The 22,310-nt window shown below is 36.0% G+C and overlaps 1 protein-coding gene across 1 annotated transcript in view; it reads left to right on the top strand.

The window, feature by feature from the left end:
• The window catches only part of TLL1 (tolloid like 1), a gene marked incomplete at its 5' end in the record, with an annotated part of 170,956 nt that extends 149,636 nt beyond the window's left edge, over positions 1–21,320 (top strand). The window contains 3 exons of the mRNA XM_027513518.1: positions 2,252–2,465; positions 16,664–16,914; positions 18,071–21,320. Coding sequence (XP_027369319.1) covers positions 2,252–2,465; positions 16,664–16,914; positions 18,071–18,205 — 600 coding nt within the window. The remainder of the gene's footprint in view (positions 1–2,251; positions 2,466–16,663; positions 16,915–18,070) is intronic.
• Between the last annotated feature and the right edge of the window lie 990 nt (positions 21,321–22,310).

Below are 22,310 nucleotides of genomic sequence, written 5' to 3'. Positions count from 1 at the left end.
TCTGGATGAAGTTAAGCTGATTTTCTCTTATTGTTTTATTAAGAGTTACAAACTGATATTGAGACTATTTATATATACACAAAGATAATAGAAACTGACTGACTACCCTCTTATGAGAGGCAGAAAACCAAAAGTTTTGGTTTGCCATATCCTTGGTGTTTCCACTCATTGGATTGCCCATAAACATGGTTTAGGTAGTTAGATAGATGATTGAACAGATTTATCCAGACATCCAGCCAACAGTCCATTCAGGGTTTTCTATTTTCCAAGCACTGTGTTTCTACTCTGTTTCATTCTCTGCAACTAGATTACAGAGATTAATATGTGACAAATCCTTCAGTGGTGCACACTTTGAATGTTGTGCTTCAAATTAAATAAACGGCTAAAGTCTTCTTGTTCACTATATTTTTCTGCATTGTTTGTTTCCAGTGAGATTCTCTATGCTGTATTTAATCCTTTGTGTACTATCTGGTGTTATTGGATGAATGAAATGATTATTCCTTTTACTCATAATAACAAATAGAGATTCACTAACACTTATTGGTTATAACTTTTTAATTTATATTTTTAAGTAGGGCACAGTGGGATGAGACATAAAAGATCAGCTGTCTTCCTTTTCTTTTGTCTCTTCACTCTTTTCTCCTACTCCCTAATTATATAAATTGCTTCCTTCATTTCTTACCTTACTCTTCTAAAGATAGAAGTGAGATCAAGTGATAGTGTGGAACAGAATAGATAAATGTGGTCATCACTGAGGGAGACCCAAGTTTAAGTCACTTTTTTCTTTGAAAAATATAAAATTGTGTTTTCAATTTAGAATTATGATCCCTTCACAATATTGCATTTAAAAATATTCATATAAAACATTTATGTGCAAAATTTTATGCTGTAGGGATTGTAGCAAAATTAATACATTTTCAAGCTTATTTCATATTTTCTCCAAATTATTTTTTAGGTTTGCTCTTTGCACTTAGGTAGGACTAATGGTTTATTTCTTGAACACATGAAGAGGAAATGAAAAAGCTTTAATTGGCAGTCACAAATAACCTAGAATTCCTAGAATTATTAATAGTTTGGACAATTATTATTTTTAGCCCATCTCAATTAAACTCTTTGTTGTTGAATTTAATATTAAATATTTAATAAACTTTTAAGAATTTGTAACATTTACACATAAAAAAGCATACTAAAATTTGTAACACTCCAAATATTAAAATAAGTGTAATAAGTCTCTGAAAAGTTAATTAAAAATAATCTATCTTGAAGACATATTGTTATTTTCTAATAATATGGGTTGTAAAATCTAAATAAATATATGCTGAAAAACCCCTTTATGTATTCTATTAAGGTTTACTGTATTTAATTTTTGTGAAAATACTTACTTTTAAAATTATGAGATTTTCTTTTTATTTTAAATGCTCAATGGTATGATGATGTTCAACAGTTTATGATCATCAACACCAGAAGGAATCACATTTTAAATATAACTTAAAAAAAATAAAAAATAAAATAAAATAAAATAAAATTTTCTAATACATTAAGAATAAATTCAGAATAAAATATCATTTTGCTATTATGATCTGTCTAATTTCTGGAGTAGACTTAATTGCAATAGTAGAATTAGTTGCAATAGTCAAATAGAATTTCACATGATATTATTGCATTGTTTTCCTCATTATGTCTTCCTAGACTTAATATTCTACTGATTTCACACCCCTTTTCAGTAATGTGCTAGATGGATTAAATCATTTGCAAACCCTGAACATATTTTTTCAATTAATTAATTAATTTTAATTGGAAGATAATTACTTTTCAATACCTTGTTGGTTTTTGCCATACATCAACACGAATTGGTCACAGGTATATATGTGTCCCCCCGATCCTGAGGCCCCTTCCCACCTCCCTCCCTACCCTATCCCTCTAGGTTGTCCCAGAGCACCAGCTTTGGGTGCCCTGCTTCATGCACGAAAGTTACACTGGTCATCTATTTTACATATGGTAATATGCATGTTTCAATGCTATTCTCTCAAATCATCCCACCCTCGCCATTTCCCACTTAGTTCAAAAGTCTGTTCTTTACATCTGTGTCTCCTTTGCTGTCCTGCATGTAGGATTATCAGTACTGTCTTTTTAAATTCCTTGTATATGCATTAATATACAATATTTGTCTTTCTCTTTCTGCTGCGAAGAAAAGAACCCATTTTGAGTGATATGTGGCTTTATAAATTTTCTTTTTTTTCTTTCTTAATAGGCCTTTACTGAATTTGAGATTGAGCAGCATCAAGAATGTGCTTATGATCACTTGGAAGTATTTGATGGAGAAACAGAAAAATCACCAGTTCTTGGACGACTGTGTGGGAACAAGATACCAGAGCCCCTTGTGGCTACTGGAAATAACATGTTTGTTCGGTTTGTCTCTGATGCATCTGTTCAAAGAAAAGGTTTTCAAGCCGCACATTCTACAGGTGAGTAAATTAGGTGATGCTTCTCTTTTCTGAGTAAGTACCAAGTTTCTCTTCTAGTGAAGGCAGGGTATTTCTAACAGGATTAAAAGAAATCCCACTGAAACATTGTATGAAATATTTGAGAACCATGTAGCAACCTACCTAAACATCTTTGTAGTTGTTGTTTAGTCACTAAGTTGTGCCCTACTCTTTGTGACCCCATGGTCTCCTCTGTCCATGGGATTTTCCAGGCAAGAATACTGGAGTGGGTTGCCATTTTCTTCTCCAGGGGATATTCTCACCCCAGGGATGGAACCCGCATCTCCTGCCTTGGAAGGCAGCTTCTTTACTGCTGAGCCAAAAGGGAAGTCCTATCTTTGTAGCTCAATATTCAGAAAACTAAGATCATGGCATCTGGTCCCATTACTTCATGGCAAATAGATGGGGAAACAATGGAAACAGTGACAGACTTTATCTTCTTGGGCTCCAAAATCACTGCAGATGGTGACTGCAGCCATGAAATGAAAAGATGCTTGCACCTTGGAAGAAGAGCTATGACCAACCTATATAGCATATTAAAAAGCAGAGACGTTATTTTGCCAACAAAGGTCCATCTAGTCAAAGCTATGGTTTTTCTAGTAGTCATGTATGGTTGTGAGAGTTGGATTGTAAAGAAAGCTGAGCACTGAAGAATTGATGCTTTTGAACTGTGGTGCTGGAGAAGACTCTTGAGAGTCCCCTGGACTCCAAGGAGATCAAACCAGTCAATCCTAAAGGAAATCAGTTCTGAATATTTATTGGAAGGACTGATGCTGAAGCAGACGCTCCAATACTGTGGCCACCTTACGGGAAGAACTGATTCAATGGAAAAGACCCTGATGCTAGGAAAGATTGAAGGCAGGAGGAGAAGGGGACGACAGAGGATGAGAAGGTTGGACTGAATCACTGACTCAATGGACATGAGTTTGAGCAAGCTCCAGGAGTTGGTGAAGGACAGGGAAGCCTGGAGTGCTGCAGTCCGTGATATTGCAAAGAGTCGTACACAACTGAGCTACTGAACTGAAACTGAAACTGGATCTTTGTAGCTGTTGCACTAATTAAAAGAAACACAGTAATTTGATCTGATTCATAATCAAAAACTGAGCTGTCAGGGAAGCCCCAAAGATCAAGAAAACTCTCTCTTAATATTTATAAGGTGTATTCCATGTTAATTTTGGCAATTTGATTTATGTGTTTAATAGATAGAATCTGTAGCTTGAAATTGAAAATTTTTGTTTTTGCTAAAATCCTACATGATTAGCTAACTTTCATATTAATATTTTTATCAATGTGGTATGATCAAGAAGAACTACCTTAAATATTTATATGGTATATTCTATGCTAACTTTAGAAATTCAATTTATATGTTATATTTAACAGATAGAAATCTATAGCTAGAAATTCAAAAATTTTGTTATTGCTAAAATCCTGAGTGACTAAAAGTTTTTGCTTTACCTATTAGCTAACTTTCACATTAATATATTTTTGTGATTCAAATTTTGAATTCAACTCTCTGTTTACAGAGCCTACCTTTCCCCCTTTTATTTGGTATGCAATACATCTTTTTCCTAACCCTAATCTCTAATTTGACCCTTACAGGTTAGAACTATAATGGAAGTTTTTAAGAAATAAAATATAATTTAGACAAATATGAAAAATTTTAGGCAAAAATGTAAAATAACTTTTAATTTGGAGCAAATTTAACAATATATTACATAAAGTGCAGTGAGTGTCCTTTAAAATCCTTCAGTTGAAATATACACTCACTGAAGTCGCTCAGCTTATAGCGACACCTGGTGCCAGGCTCAGTGCGTTCACTGCTGAGACCCCAGGAGAGATCTGCGGCTTCTGTCGTGTCCAGCGCTTTGCCACAGCACTCCACTCCAGTACTCTTGCCTGGAAAATCCCATGGATGGAGGAGCCTGGTGGGCTACAGTCCATGGGGTCGCTAAGAGTCAGACATGACTGAGCAACTTCACTTTCACTTTTCACTTTCATGCATTGGAGAAGGAAATGGCAACCCACTCCAGTGTTCTTGCCTGGAGGATCCCAGGGACGGTGGAACCTGGTGGGTTGCCGTCTATGGGGTCGCACAGAGTCGGACACGACTGAAGCGACTTAGCAGCAGCAGCACCGTAGCCAGGGGATTCTCCAGGCAAGAATACTGAAGTGGGTTTCCGTGCCCTCCTCCACGGGATCTTCTCGACCCAGGGATTGAACCCCAGTCTCTGACATCTACTGCTTTGGCAGGCAGGTTCTTTACCAGGAGCGCTACCTCTTGGTGTAAAAAAAAACAGTCTACAAATTAATCCATAAAAAAAATTTCGTGCAGTAATGTTTGTCATGCTCTCTTGATTATTGTTTTCTTTCACTTTTATTCTATTTTAGAAATAATAACTTTATTCTATTGTTCAATTTTATTTTCCACTCTAGTATATTCTGCTATGAGCAGATTTATATTGAAGTCTATTTGTGAGAAAGTGGATTTTATCTGATTCGTGCTAGTAATGACTGGACTCAAAAATAATACAATGTCATTATTTCTCATCATTAATATAAATATTCTGGTTTGAGAAAAATCTTTCATGGATTAAAAATATTCCATATTAATGAACTTTTTATGCCTTTGACATTTACTCTTTACTTTCCTGATAACTTATCACATGTTGAAGGAATAGAAAAATTGAAATCTCATTACTTGATCAATATTTTTCTGACATCATAGTGTTAATGGCATAATTTTTAAAATAATCCTGGCTGTCACAGTTTCTAAGAATGGAATGTAAAAATATGCTTCAAAACTCTTGAAACAGCTGATATAGTACCTTCAGTTTACTCACCTATAAATTCCTCTTCAGTTCAGTTTAGTCGCTCAGTCGTGTCCAACTCTTTGCGACCCCATGAATTGCATCACGCCAGGCCTCCCTGTCCATCACCAACTCCCGGGGTTCACCAAAACTCTTGTCCATCGAGTCAGTGATGCCATCCAGCCATCTCATCCTCTGTCGTCCCCTTCTCCTCCTGCCCCCAATCCCTCCCAGCATCAGAGTCTTTTCCAATGAGTCAACTCTTCGCATGGGGTGGCCAAAGTATTGGAGTTTCAGCTTTAGCATCAGTCACTTACTTTTATAGTTTCTCTTTTTATCTTTGCCTTTACCTTAAACTTCAAGTTTTCTTGCAACTATAAAACTCCATGACTCCTTAATTTACATGGCTTCTGCTATAGATGCTATTTCTGTGTATGTATTACCATTAAGAATTCATTGGTAGGCTCTAATTACATCATCACAGAGATCATATATTGAAATCCAATGGTATATGTAGCATGCACTTGATATTTCAGGCACATACATACACTTAACAACTACATACATTGAGCTCTCAAAAGAGCTATATGATGTAGGAATTATCTTTATCTTCAGATAAAGAAATTTAAAATCTGAGACATTAATGTGCAACAATTTCTAAAATTCAAACCTGGGATTTCATCCTAATTCTGATTGTGTCCAAAGCTCATGTACTTTCTACTATGGTATATTTTCTCTAAACATACCCATTTTGGACTAGGAAGAAAACCAATACAAAACTGGATAACTGTTAATTGAAACAATATATAGAGATTGAATGCTTCCTTATACAAGTCCTCTGTCCAAAGTAACTAACAGACTAGTTTCATTTTACTTCACTGTTCATTCCATATCCATTCAAATACCCATGTAAGCAGCCTCACTATTATTTTGTAGGCAAAACATGCCTTGGATATTGTTTGATTCAGTCCTGTCATCTCAGAAATGAGGCTTCTGAGGCTAAAACTTAATGACTACCAAAGTAGCACAAAAAAATAACAGCTGGAACTAGAATCCTCTCCCAACTTCTACTTACTTGTGCTCTTGTCAAAATTTTTGGCATTATCTGTTTCTTTCTCTTCTTCATGTGTAAATTGTTACTCTCACTTAACTAGTTATCTTTGAATTTTTGGGGTAGATTTATTTTTTACTGGTACTCTCAAGCAGCTATACATACTGAAATATTATGTACTGCTTATTATTTATTTCTTTGAAAGCTTTCTCTTTAACAAGTTTATTTATTCCACAGTCTTTCATCAGATATTTATTTGGTACTTTAAATAGACACTGTAGAGTATTAATAATTCATAGCAAAACAAATGGGAATTTTATGGGAACTTATGAGAAAATAATAAGAGACCCCGGTTCGATTCCTGGGTTGGGAAGATCCACCAGAGAAGGAATAGGCTTTGCACTCCAGTATTTTGGGGCTTCCCTTGTGGCTCAGCTGGTAAAGAATCTGCCTGCAATGTAGGAGACCTGGGTTTGATCCCTGGGTTGGGAAGATCTCCTGGAGAAGGGAAAGACTACCCACTCCAGTATTCTGGCCTGGAGAATTCCATGGACCATGTAGTCCAGGGTTGAAAGAGTCAGACACGACTGAGCGACTTTCACTTCACTTCATGAGAAAATAGGGGCTTCCCTGGTGGATCAGCATAAAGAATCTGCCTGCCAATGCAGGAGATGCAAGTTTGATCCCTGGGTCAGAAATATACCCTGGAGAAGGAAATGGCAACCCACTCCAGTATTCTTGCCTGGAGAATCCCATGGACAGAGGAACCTGGTGTACTATAGTCCATGGGGTGGGAAAGAGTTGGACACAATTTAGCAACTAAACAACATGAATAATGACAATGAAAAAATAGAAGCAATATCTACCTTTTGACAGCTATAGACTGAGAAGTTAAATTTAAGATTTGCGGTGGGTTTTTGTTAAGACAGTGAAGTCTAATACTGCTGCTGCTGCTAAGTCGCTTCAGACGTGTCCGACTCTGTGCGACCCCAGAGACGGCAACCCACCAGGCTCCCCTGTCCCTGGAATTCTCCAGGCAAGAACACTGGAGTGGGTTGCCATTTCCTTCTCCAATGCATGAAAGTGAAAAGTGAAAGTGAAGTGCTCAGTCATGTCCGACTCCTAGCGACCCCACAGACTGCAGCCCACCAGGCTCCTCCATGCATGGGATTTTCCAGGCAAGAAGAGTACTGGAGTGGGGTGAAGTCCAATACTACATTTGTCAAATTTGCTAAATGTATAAGGCATTTATTCATTATTTACTGCTTTCTAGAATGCATGTAATTATTATTAATGGGCCCTGAAGTATACATTTTAATTTGCTTGAACAAATTTATATTTCTATATACAATTTTAATTATATCCACAAGGAAAGTTTCTAACACTATGAATTTTGAAATTAGGTGAATATAAATATTAATGTTGCTTTATGGTTTTCCTTTTTTTTTCTTTTTACAAGTAATACATTCCAAATCCGTGGGAAATGGACTTTATTGAAAAAGGTGCCATTTTCCTCTGAAGGTGGGTTCAAATTCTAAGTCCAAATTTATTTTAATCAGGTAAAAGAAATGGTATTATTAAATAAACTATTGAAGAAAAAAATTTTTTAATTAAAAAAAGTATCCTGTGTATTCTCTCAGAAGATAAGGCTATATATAGTACAGGAAAAGAGGAAAAGTGTGGAAGAAAATATTTTAAAACACTGCATGTCTGGCAGGACATTTTTCTGCAGCGTAAAGCATCATCATAATTGTCAATGACATTTAAAAATCAAATAATATACTATTCAGCACCTTTGAAATTATGTTGATAAAACTAAATTAAATTATAGTTCTATGCCTACTAAAAGCATTTATTGGTCAGATTACAGGCCCTCATAGGAACTTTACCAGGAAATAAACAAATGTCTTTCCAAATTAAAATGATGGTCACCTTTTCTGAAACAATTCAAGTCAGTCTTAATTGTAGTTTAAGTCATTTGAGTATTGTCATTTTCTAGACGTTTTCAGTAAAATCAAATAATGAAGCCTCACATTTCAGATTCACAAGGGCTTTGTTAAGTCTCTTTTCCCCATTTTGTTCAAATACTTCATTTCCTTCTTGACTTCTGTTCTGAACTAGGTCCCTCAGAGAATTGTTTCCTCTGGATCCTGGTTTGTTTTGCCACCTTGTTTCTCCAAAGTAGGCATACAGAAGCCAGCACCTCTCCCACAGTTCACCTCTTCCTGCACTGTGGAATAAAAGTAATGCAAGTACTGACAATTGTAAACAAAGCAAATCACTCAATTATATCAAACTTTGAGAATAAAGCAAATTTATTAAGTATTTGTAAATGGAATTACATTGATTTATACATTTATATAATGAGTTCAGAAATATTGTCACAAAATATTTTACTGGCCTTCAAAAAGATAATTCTTCCTTTCTGAAAACAGATTAATGGTGCTTTAAATTGTTTTTTAATTTTTCTGGTTTTTCTTTTCATACCTGAGTGGATCCCTAGAAGTACAGATGATGCCATTTAGATGTTCTCGCTGGAAAATAATAAAATGATGGTAGTGTATTCTTAGGTGGCTTTTCCTGCGTGCCAGGTATCTTTCAATAATTTCATATATATTTCAATAATTTCACATGTATTAGCCTACAGCTCCAGAGAAGGCAATGGCACCCCACTCCAGTACTCTTGCCTGGAAAATTCCATGGATGGAGGAGCCTGGAAGGCCGCAGTCCATGGGGTCGCTGAGGGTCAGACACGACTGAGCGACTTCACTTTCACTTTTCACTTTCCTGCATTGGAGAAGGAAATGGCAACCCACTCCAGTGTTCTTGCCTGGAGAATCCCAGGGACGGGGGAGCCTGGTGGGCTGCCATCTAGGGGGTCACACAGAGTCGGACACGACTGAAGTAACTTAGCAGTAGCAGCAGCAGCCTATAGCTCTTCATCTAGATCCTATCACTTGAGTACTGTGTATGATCCCTACTTTAGAAATGAACTGGGGGACAAAATCCCACAGCTGATGACTAGTAGAATTCAGATTTGTATCCAGGCCATTTGGCTGTAGAGTTCTGTCACAGGGAGAGGACAATAATTCTTGGAGTTAGGGATAAGAGACCCACCATGGTGGAAAAGGAAGGATGCTTAGTTTCCAGTCTGTGGGACTTAAGAGATAGTTTCCAAGACTGATAAGATTTCCAGCTTTCCAGAGAGGGTGGTTATAAGCACACATGGGACCTATATCAATAGATTGTGCAAGACACTCGTCCTACAAACTGGAAGACAAAGGGATATTTATTTATTTATTTTTATTTAAATTTAATTATTTTTAATTGGAGTATAATTACTTTACAATGTTGTGTTGGTTTCTGCCATATATCAATATGAATCAGCCATAGGTATGTATACTAAGTCCCCTCCCTCTCGAACTTCCCCCCATCTCCCACCCCATCCTACCCTCTAGGTTGTCACAGTGTACCAGTTTAGGACTCTCTGCATCATACAGCAAAGTTCCACTGGCTATCTAATTTTATATATAGTAATGTATATATTTCAATGTTTCTCTCAATTCGTCCCAAACTCCCCTTCCTCCACTGTGTCCACCAGTCAGTTTTCTATGTCTGCATCTCCATTGCTGCCCTGCAGACAGTTTCATCAGTACTATCTTTCTAGATTCTATATATATGCGTTAGCATACAATATTTGTTTTTCTCTTTATGACTTCACTCTCTATAGTAAGCCCTAGGTTCATCCGCATTATTAGAACTGAGTCAAATGTGTTCCTTATTATGGCTAAGTAATATTTCATTGTGTATTAATAGTACCACAGCTTCTTTATCCATTCATCTGCCAGTGGACATCTAGGTTGTTCCATGTCCTAGCTATTGTAAATAGTGCTGCAATGAACAGTAGGGTACATGTGTCTTTTTCAATTATGGTTTCCTCTGAGTATATATGCCCAGTAGTGGGATTGTTGGATCATGTGGTGGTTTGATTCCTAGTTTGTTAAAGAAATTTCTACACTATTCTCCATAGTGATTATAGATCAGTTTGCATTCCCACCAGCAGTGCAAGAAGGTTCCCTTTTCTGCACACCTTCTCCAGCATTTATTGTTTATAGATATTTTCATGATTGTCATTCTGACCAGTGTGAGATGATACCTCATGGCAATTTTGATTTGTATTTCTCTAATAATGAGCCATGTTGAGCATCTTTTCATGTGTTTTTAGCCATCTGTATGTCTTCTTTGGAGAAATATCTGTTTAGGTCTTCTGCTCACTTTTGACTGGGTTGTTTGTTTTTCTGGTATTGAGCTGAATGAGCTGCTTATAAATTTTGGAGATTAATTCCCTGTCAGTTGTTTTGTTTGCTGTTTTTTCTCCCATTCTGAGGGTGGTCTTTTCGCCTTGTTTATAGATTCCTTCACTGTGCAAAAGCTTTTAAGGTTAATTGAATTTCATTTATTTATTTTTGTTTTTGCTTCCATTACTGTAGGATATGGTCATAGAGGATCTTGCTGTGATTTATGTCAAAGAGTATTCTGCCTATATTTTCCTCTAAGAGTTTTATAATTTCTGGTCTTACATTTAGGTCTTTAACCCATTTTGAATTTATTTTTGTGTATGGTGTTAGGAAGTGTTCTAATTTCATTCTTTTATACATAGTTGTTATCATTTAACATGATGCGGAAGGCATTCTCATGACTGAAACACTAGTTGGAATTTTTTTGCATCTATAGTCACACCAAGGTCTCTGAATGTGCAGTTGTATGTAGCAATGCCCAGAGTTTTGGCTGAGCCTACTTGTATTCAGACACATCTGAATAGGGTTCCATCTTGGGGATTCAGAAATATTTTGTTAGTTAAAATCACCAAGCCACAATGTGGGTAAACCATATACCAATCTGAAAAAATCTAAGTAAGAGTTTTAGCTATCCTAATTCACCCTCACATGGTGCTGCCAAGGACTGTCTGGTCACAGAAGACCACACCAGGGTTAAAATTGTGTTTCAATAACCATTGGTTTATCTGTCCAAATCTTTCCACATTGTATTTTTGTTCCTGTTCTCTCCCGACTCATCCCACTTTTCTGGGGACTTCCCTGGTTTCATAATGAAATTTCTGCTTCCCAGTAACCTCTCAGTCATTGCAAATAAGGGCAGAATGAAACTCTAATTTCTCATGGCACTTTTCATATCATTTCCTTTTTCTCCCTAGGCCCAGTCATGCTTATATGTTGGTTGGAGGAGACTGTAGGCATCCTCTACTTTTATCTACTCTCTGTTGTTGTTCAGTCACTAAGTCATGTCTGACTCTGTGAACCCATGGGCTGCAGCATGCTAGGCTCTTCTGTTCTCCACCATCTCCTGGAGTTTGCTCAAACTGATGTTCACTGAGTGAGTGATGTTATCTAACTATCTCATCCTCTGCCACCCTCGTCTTTTTTTGCCTGCATTCTTTTCCAGCATCATGGTCTTTTCCAATGAGTCAGCTTTTCACATCATGTGGCCAAAGTACTGTAGCTTCAGCTTCAGCATCATCACTTCCAATGAATATATGGGCTGATTTCAATTAGATAGATTGGTTTGATCTCCTTGCTGTCCAAGGGACACTCAAGAGTCTTCTCCAACACCACAGTTTGAAAACATCAATCCTTTGGCCTTCTTTATGGTTCAATTCTCACATCTGTACATGACTACTGGAAAACCATAGGTTTGACTATAAGGACCTTTGTTGGCAAAGTAATGTCTCTGCTTTTTAATATGCTGTCTAGCTTGGCCATAGCTTTTCTTCCAAGGAGCAAGTGTCTTTTCATTTCATGGCTGCAGTCACCATCTGCAGTTATTTTGGAGTCCAAGAAAATAAAATCTGTCACTGTTTCCATTTTTTCCCCCATCTATTTGCCATGAAGTGATGGGACCACATGCCATGATCTTAGTTTTTTGAATGTTGATTTTCAAGCCAGCTTTTCACTTTCCTCTTTCACTCTCATTAAGAGATTCTTTAGTACCCTTTCAGTTCAGTTCAGTCATTCAGTTGTGTCCAACTCTTTGCGACCTCATGGACTGCAGCAGGCCAGGGTTCCCTAGCCATCACAAACTCCCGGAGTTTACTCAAACCCATTTCCATCGAGTCAGTGATGCCATCCAACCATCTCATCCTCCATCGTCCCCTTTTCCTCCCACCTTCAAACTTTCCCAGCATCAGGGTTTTTTCCAATGAGTCAGTTCTTCACATCAGGTGGCCAAATATTGGAGTTTCAGCTTCAGCATAAGTCCTTCCAATGAATAATCAGGACTGATTTTCTTTAGGATAGACTGGCTGGATCTCCTTGCTGTACAAGGGACTCTCAAGAGTCTTCTCCAACACCACAGTTCAAAAGCATCAATTCTTCAGTGCTCAATTTTCTTTATATTCCAACTCTCCCATCCATACAGGACTACTGGAAAAACCATAGCTTTGACTAGATGGACCTTTGTCAGCAAAGTAATGTCTCTGCTTTTTAATACGCTATCTACTTTGGTCATAGCTTTTCTTCCAAGGTGCAAGCATCTTTTCATTTCATGGCTGCAGTCACCATCTGCAGTGATTTTGGAGCTCGAAAAAATAAAGTCTCTGTTTCCATTGTTTCCCCATCTATTTGCCATGAATTAATGGGACCAGATGCCATGATCTTAGTTTTCTGAATGTTGAGTTTTAAGCCAACTTTTTCCACTCTCCTCTTTCACTTTCATCAAGAGGCTCTTTAGTTCTCCTTTGCTTTCTGCCGTAAGAGTTGTTTCATCTGCATAGCTGAAATTGTTGCTGTTTCTGCCAGAAGTCTTGATACCAGCTTGTGACTCATCCAGCCCAGGATTTCACATGATGTACTCTGCCTATAAATTAAATAAGCAGGGTGATAATATACAGCCTTGACGTATTCCTTTCCTAATTTTGAACCAGTCTATTGTTCCATGTCTGATTCCAACTGTTGCTTCTTGATCTGCATACAGGTTTCTCAGGAGACAGGTAAGGTGGTCTGTTACTCCCATTTCTTTAAGAATTTACCACAGTTTGTTGTGATCCACACATCCAAAGGCTTTAGTGTAGTCAATTAAGCAGAAGTAGATGTTTTTCTGGAACTCCCTTGCTTTCTCCATGATCCAAAGAAGGTTGACAATTTGATCTCTGGTTCCTCTATGTGTTTTCTAAACCCACTTGTACATCTGAAAAGTCTCAGTTCATGTACTCCTGAAACCTAACTTAAGAATTTTGAGCATAACCTTGCTAGCATATGACATGAGCACAAGTTTACAGTAGTTTGAACATTCATTTCCTCTCTAGTCATTGTAAAATTTGGGGGCCCAGGCTACAAAGAGTAATTTTTGAAAACTTTTATTCTCTAAAATACATTAACTGTAAATTTTATGCAGGTATATATTATATTTGTTATATTTACCTCTAATGACAGAAGTAATAACTGGTAAATCATATGTTTATTAATATCTCTCTGAAAAAGCTATGAAAGAGCATTTTTTGTTTGTTAAACACAAAAAATATGATTCATAATGTTCTAGAACTACAAGATAAACTACAATTTATGAGGGGTGTATGTTATTCCAAATCAAGTTAGATAAGTAATTCAACCTAAGTAAAGTAATACTGGTCTGTATATTCTATGTAAAGAATTCTATACGGCACATATACACATACAGGATTTTTATATTGTTCATTTTTTCAGTTATTTCTTATTACTTTGGCTTCTGGGTTCTTAAAATATTAAGATTTAACTTGAACACTGACCTTCTTGTCCTTGAAAACAGTTATTTAAGAGTGAAAACAGTATAATGTATAACAATAACAAATATTCATTGAGAGCTACTATAAGTTGTTTTTCAGTCACTCAATCGTGTCTGACTCTGTGACCCCATGGACTGCAGCACACCAGGCTTCCTTGTCTTTCACTATCTCCCAGAGTTTGCCCTAACTCACATCCATTGAAAGATACACCCATGTATGTGAATGCAGAGTTCCAAAGAATAACAAGGACAGATAAGAAAGCCTTCTTAAGTGAACAATGCAAAGAAATAGAGGAAAATAATAGAATGGGAATGACTAGAGACTACTTGAAGAAAATTAGAGATCCCAAGGGAACATTTCATGCAAAGATAGGCTCAATAAAGAACAGAAACAATATGATCCCAACAGAAGCAGAAGATATTAAGAAGAGGTGGCAAGAATACACAGAAGAACTATAGAAAAAAGGTCTTCATGACCTGGACAGCCATTATGGCGTGATCACTCACCTAGAGCCAGAAATCCTAGAGTGTAAAGTTAAGTGGCCTTTAGGAAGCATTACTACAAACAAAACTAGTGGAGGTGATGGAATTCCATCTAGGCTATTTCAAATCCTAAAAGATGATGCTGTAAAAGTGCTGCACTCAGTATGTCAGCAAATTTGGGAAACTCAGCAATGGGCTCAGGACAAGAAAAGGTCAGTTTTCATTTCAATCCCAAAGAAGGGCCATGCCAAAGAAATGTTCAAACTACCTCACAATTGCACTCACTTTACATGCTAGCAAAGTAACACTCAAAATCCTCCAAGCTAGGCTTTAACAGTACGTGAACCAAGAAATTCCAGATGTATAAACTGGATTTAGAAAAGGCAGAGGAACAGAGGTCAAATTGCTGACATCCATTGGATCATAGAAAAAGAAAGGGAATTCCAGAAAAACATCTGCTTCATTGATTATGATAAAGTCTTTGCATGAATCACAACAAACTGTGGAAAGTTCTTAAAGAGATGGGAATATCAGACCACCTTACCTTCCTCCTGAAAAACCTGTATGCAGGTTGAGAAGCAGCAGTTGGAACCAGACATGGAACAACAGTTTGGTTCAAATTTGGAAATCAGTCAAAACTGTATATTGTCACCCTGCTTATTTAACTTATATGCAGAGTACATCATGCAAAATGCCAGACTGGATGAAGCACAAGCTGGAATCAAGATTGCCAGGAGAAATATCAATAACCTCAGATATGCAGATGACACCACCCTTATGGCAGAAAGCAAAGGGGAACTAAAAAGCTTCTTGATGAAGGTAAAAGAGGAGAGTGAAAAAGCTGGCTTGAAAATCCAGCATTCATAAAACTAAGATCATGGCATCCAATTCCATCATTTCATGCACATAGATGGGGAAAAAAATGGAAAGTGACAGGTTTTATTTTCTTGGACTCTAAGATAACTGCAGATGGTGACAGCAGGGATGAAATTAAAAGATGCTTGCTCCTTGGAAGAAAAGCTATGACCAACCTAGACAGTGTATTAATAAACAGACATCACTTTGCTAACAAAGTTTTGTGTAGTCAAAGTTATGGTTTTTCCAGTAGTCATGTACAGATGTCAGAGTTGGACCATAAAGAAGTCTGAGCAGTGAGAAATTAATGTTTTTGAATTGTGGTGCTAGAGAAGACTCTTGAGAGTCCCTTGGCAGCAAGGAGATCAAACCAGTAAATCCTGAAGGAAGTCAACCCTGAATATTCATTGGAACTACTGATGCTAAAACTGAAGCTCCAATACTTTGGCCATCTGATGGGAAGACCCGACTCATTGGAAAAGACCCTGATGCTGGGAAAGACTGAAGGTAGGAGGAGAGAGGGGTGACAGTGGATGAGATGATTGGATGGCATCATTGATTTGATGGATGTGAGTTTAAGCAAACTCCAGAAGGTAGTGAAGGACAGGGAAGACTGGCATGTTGCAATCCATGGGTTTGCAAAGTCAGACATGACGAGAGAATGAACAACAAGAAATGTCCATTGAGTTGGTGATGCCATCCAACCATCTCATCCTCTGCTGCCCACTTTTTCTCCTGCCTTCAGTCTTGTCCAACATCAGAGTCTTTTCCAATGAGACGGCTCTTCACATTACGTGGCCAAAGCACTGGAGTTTCAACTTCAGCATTCAGGGTTGATTTCCTTTAGGACTGACTGGTTACTATATGGCAGGTACTGTTTTAAGCGATTTTCATGTGCTAATTAAATCCTTAAAGCCTGCTAAGATTGGTACTATTGTTGTCATCTGCACTTTACCTTATGTATCAGAGAAGCGATGTCACTTATCCAAAGTCACTGAACTAGTAAGTGTGAAGCTGAAATACCAAACCCAGCCTACCAAACCTAGGGCCTATCAGTATCCACTACATCATTGGAATCTTCAAATATGGGAAGCATAACTGACCATGGTAATGAATACAGAAGTTAGAGAGTGGTTATACTACACTAAAAGAGAAATTGGAGTTGTTAAAGCTCATTGAGCTCACTTATCTCATTTTTATTCCTTGGGCAGAGTGTGGTGGCAGACTGAAAGTGGAATCAAAACCCAGAGATCTGTACTCACATGCTCAGTTTGGTGATAACAACTACCCAGGACAAGTTGATTGTGAATGGCTCTTAGTGTCAGAACGGGGCTCTCGACTCGAATTATCCTTCCAGATTTTTGAAGTGGAAGAAGAAGCTGACTGTGGCTATGACTACGTTGAGCTCTTTGATGGTCTTGATTCAACAGCAGTGGGGCTTGGTCGATTCTGTGGATCAGGGGTAAATACAGTACCAACAGGGTACCATAGACATGATAAAAATACCTATAAATTGGTGAATCAATATATGTAAGATGTGTAAGTCAGCAATGCTTTTACAAAAAAATGTGACATTATATTATTAATGGCTTGATAAGTTACAACATGTCTCTTCCCTTCTCTATTGCTAGTGAATTGCTCAATAACATCGAACAAGACAGATGAATTCAGTAACTATAATTCTTGTTACTGTCCACATTCTAACTTTTTTAATTCATGCTTTTAATTTTGCACAAAATATTTAATTATCTAAAAGCAATATACCTTAACACACACCATGACAGTTTTGCAAACTTTTAAATTAAAGCATAGAAGAAAAAGAATATGCACAATTCAAATTGAGATCCCCCCTCAACATATATCTGATAGGTGGCAGGATCTGCCACCAGCGTGGAGGTTTAGCCTATTGAATGTTGCTCCACTGCAGTGTGCACAGGACACAGTACCAAAAATAGGTTAGAGGGCATCAACATGATAAATAAGAAAAAGGAAAGCTTAAGGTTTTCTCAATGCTTTCCCCCAGGATTCAGCACATTAATATCAAATGTTCTTCTGAATACATATTTTGTTCTAAAGCTTTAGTTCAATTTTTCAAATGTCTACCAATAACTGTTACTTAAATAATACTGAATTTGAATAATATTGAACTCCTGTCCAAATTACTACTGAAATGAAACGAAAGTGCTTCTCAGTACTTAGATTACTAAAACAAGAAGGAATGGACAATTTGGATTCAGGAAGTGGCTCTGCCTTAGAGCAGCTTCTGAAATAATTTTAATGTCTCTTTTTTCTCTCTGAGCTTCACTTTAATTATTTGTAAATCAAAGGGACTTGGTTTAAAATTTTGGGGGAAAACACCAAGTTCCAGAACTTGGAAGCAGAATTAATTATGTTCAAAGCTCAGCTATATCACTGATCAACTTTGTGATCTTGAGCACATCATCTGTTCTCTGAAACTCAAGCTTTCTCACCTGTAAAATAAAGTCACTCATTTACTTTTCAAGGTTGTTAGGAGGATTCAATTTTATACCAAATTTCCAAATATGAATGACATTGAAGAAAAAATAATTCATTTTATTGTTTTTTGTTTGTGTGTCTTTGTTTGTCTTTGTCTTCAGCCACCAGAAGAAATCTATTCAATTGGTGATACAGTTTTAATTCATTTTCACACTGATGACACAATCAGCAAGAAAGGATTTCATATAAGATACAAAAGCATCAGATATCCAGATTCCACACATACCAAAAAATAACCAAAACCTCCATCAGAACATAAAGGAATGTGTGTAATGCAGAGAAGATGTACTTCTTTTTTAAATGAAGATTTTAGCACAAACGTTTCATATGAGTTTGAGCAAAAGAAAACTGCAAGACCAGAATTATCTCTGCACTACAAGAGAAGTTTCCAGCTAATCCTGATGAGCATTACCAGGATATTTGAACTCCATTCTTGACAGTATAAATAGAAATAAAGTTGGTGAAAGAGCATCATGATTCAAAGAAGACTTCACAATTTGTTCACAGCACAACACAGATGCTTCACACTTCAAATAGTTCCTTTCAGGGTCTGTGACCCTGCAGAATGTTCTTTTTGACAATTTCTCAATATATGGGAGAAATAAAATGATCTTACAGGTTATAAACTGGAAAACTCTCTCCTTGAATCTTAGGATAATTGCTTTGACTGTGCATCTTAAAGACAATGTAAACCAGATCCATATAAGTTTTTGTGAAGTGGAAGTCTTTTAAGGGTGGTTTATACTTTAAATATGGGTATGACCAGTGTTTGGAAACTGGAATATTTCAGCTTCATTATTTTCACTTGCAGGCTAAATTTACCTCTTTGAAACATAAACGATCTTGAAACCATTTCATTTTCCTGACCTTTGACAAGTTTGAAATGTCAGTATTGTCTATCATTTAGTTAATTCTAGACATAATTTTATTTAAGTGCTGGAAAATGCCCAGTTTATCGGTAAACTTAATTCTTTCAGTGAGAAATGCTGCCTTTTCACACCAAATTTAAGAGACCTCATGATGTCTTATGAACTTGGTGAGATAATTCCCAACAGGTGTGAACCGGATCATTTTAAAGTGACTGCCTAGATGGCTCATGCTCAAGTTCTACTGCTGCTATTCTCCCTTTTGTTGTTGATCTGTTGTAGCTGTTAATGTTGATGTTGTCAAGGTTAATTTCTTTTTTTAATGAAATGAAGTGGGTAAGCCTTGTTAGAACTGAAATTTTTCTTTTTCTTCCTAGAATTCAGGTTTTTAAAATGTATGTTGAAAAAAAAAAAAAAAGACATGTTTCTGAAAGACTTTCTATGGTGCTATTCCATAAACATTTTTTTTAAACAAAGTTTTTGACCTTTGAGCCAACCACCTGTAGACTACAAATGTCTCTGTCTGGCTGGTAGCACTTGAAGACTAAAGACTTGCTAAATGTATCAAAAGTATGTCATTGCAAGGGTAGCTCTTGTCCTGTGGAACAACTGCTTATAATGCCTTAGAATTATTGTGAATGATTGAGCAGATCCTCCTAAGAGACACACCTTTTTTGAAAAGTTGAGTATAGTAGTATATGTTAGTTAGCATCTCTATGAGGAAAATTAATTTCTGTGACTGAGATCTTTACCTATAAATATGGTGACCTACTTTTATTGTAGAAAATTAATTTTCTGCTTTGAAGCCAGGATTTTTTAAAATATTAATGTATGTATATGTGAGATTGTCTGAATGAGTGAAGCTACAAGAAGGTGAAAAGTAGTGGGTGGCTGATAAGTTTAAATTTACATGCCAAGTTCTGCTAGAATCCTGTTTGAAGTAGCAACTTTAATAAGCTGTTTCATGGACAAATAATTGGAATTTCTCATTATTATCAATCCCATTTTAAAAAAGGCTCCTTCCTTCAGAGAAACTCTATTTTGATATTTTTTTATGTTGATATAGATTGCTGTATGAAGTAGCTTTGGTTCTGTTGTCTGTCCATGAACATTCAATATTTAATAAAATTAAAAATCTTTCTTCATTTTACAAAATTAAACTATACACATAGATTTAGCTTGTTTTTTTTCCATTGTTGCCTTGAAAATCTTTTCTTGTGTATGAACTGTATTATGTAAATACATTTTTAAAAACAATCTTTTGATCTCATGGAACATTACTTTGGAAATGTATAAATATTGCCTGCAATATAAGGAGCTTTTTAGTGGAGCTGATTTATTCCAGTAACTTCTTCTATATTTTTTTCACCAATCTCCAGTGAGCCAAAGTATTAGGAATAGGAAAGAGAGGAGAAAAGAAGAAACATTTAAACCTGGTATACTATGCTGTGCCCAGCCCAGTAGTTAGCACATACACGAGCTCTTTTAACTTCATGCCACCCTTTGAGAACTGTGGTGATGGTCTCATTTTATGGTTTAGGAACTGAGGCTCAAAGAAAGAATATAATGTTCCCAGGGTTACAGTGTAAAGTTAGATGTTAAAACTCAAATTGTCTGATAAAGAAAGAATATAATGTTCCCAGGGTTACAGTGTAAAGTTAGATGTTAAAACTCAAATTGTCTGATATAAAACTCTGTGCTTATTCTAAAAATGTAGTAGAATCAATCTTGACATATATATATATATATAGTAGATATATTTTTATACTGAAACTTTCCACATAAAGTCAGTTTTAGAGGTGAATTACAGTAGAACTTTCAGAATAAACTTGGTTACTTTCAGTAATAGCATGACAATTAAAATATCAACTGTAGATATCTTTAAGAACCACAGTTAATGCTAGAAATTTAAGAAACAAAAAAAGCTACTATATAGTTTGGAGTTAGTAACTATGGGCGTTTTGTTAAAATAAGTACATTAAATTATTTTACCTGATATGATAGGGAAAATGTAGTGTTTTTAAGAAATACTGTGAATATTCTTCTGGTTGATATCTTATAAGGCCTCAATGAGCTTCCCTCACACAACTGGGAAGTAAAGTATTTAGAAGGCACATTCAAAGAGGTTGTCATAACTTAGGTCTTCAATGGGAACATTAATTTTTTAAATTGTACCTTATGTATGATATCTGCTCACTGCATATTATTTTTATATTAATTCAACTTTGGCTTAGGTGTATTGTTAAATTCAAACACAAACAGCTTCATTGTTATTGTGGTAATAATGGTTAGTTACTGTTCTAGGCATTTTATTAGCTTTTGTAAATTTATTTTCAACCTTTGCATCAACTTCTACATTAGTCTTTGTTGTATTAATACTGTCTATTTGCTGAAGTTCTAACTCCTATACAATCCTCACTGACTCTACATATAAAAAAACTGCTCCCACTTAATATGATTTTATTAAATTATTTTTAAAAGTCAATTTTGAATATTACTCTAGTTATTTAGAAGATCATGACTTAACATAACTGCACAAACAATATTTTTAAAGAAATATATGAGAAACAGCAGCTCTATTTCCAAAATCCCTAGATGTCCTCTGCTTGTACTGACTGAATTTTTGCTACCTTGGATTAGTTTCAGTATACCACAATATCAGATTCAAATTCTGTTCAATTATGTTTTAAATATGTTAGTCTTTCATTTGATTATTATTTTTTCTATTTTTGATAATAAGCCTCAAATAATGAAATTTTATTCTCATATGTAGAAAATATCTGAAAGCATTTATTATTCTTCACAAGGGTAAATTTTTTAAAAAGAAGCATTGAATTGTCAGTTTGTTTAAAATGGTAAACTACAGCCATGTGCAAATTAGAAAGAACTTTCAATTAAAACAATTATCAAAATGTTTGGAAATTTTATTTAACTATACTTTTATTTAGCAAGAATATTTTGGATACAGGAAAACATATAATGCCATTTATTAAATCTACCATGGGAGGAAGAAAACAGGAAAAATAAATTACCATGTAAAGATCTGTAACTTGAACTGCAGTGATGCTTTTTGTTTGATAAGAAAAAATAGGTAGCATGAGCTTATCATAGAGAAAGAAAAGGTGTTTTATGAATGCATTTTTACATCGGTGCATAGTGAATGGTTATAAATATTTTCTTCTTAGTCTTTTATTTTTATTGTTATAAAATTGACAAATTTTGTCATTAGCTTAGGAAATGAAAAGCCTGGCTGCTATACATGGTAAAATATTATTAGTCTCCAAACTTTGTTTTGACATGTACTTTTTAAATTGTCCAGCTTTGAACCTACGTTCTTTTCACTCCCTGCAAGTGTACTCAAACTGAATTCAGGCTTACCATATATTCTAGTCAATACCATGACATCTACCTGGTGCAGAGGTCAATACATGGTGATTCCAAACACTGTTTAAGACCCTGACCCTGTCTCATATAT

This window comes from Bos indicus x Bos taurus, chromosome 17, assembly GCF_003369695.1.
Source record: "Bos indicus x Bos taurus breed Angus x Brahman F1 hybrid chromosome 17, Bos_hybrid_MaternalHap_v2.0, whole genome shotgun sequence".
NCBI lineage: Eukaryota > Metazoa > Chordata > Mammalia > Artiodactyla > Bovidae > Bos > Bos indicus x Bos taurus.
Note: the sequence above shows the minus strand (reverse complement) of the source record. Positions and strands in the feature narration are given on the sequence as shown.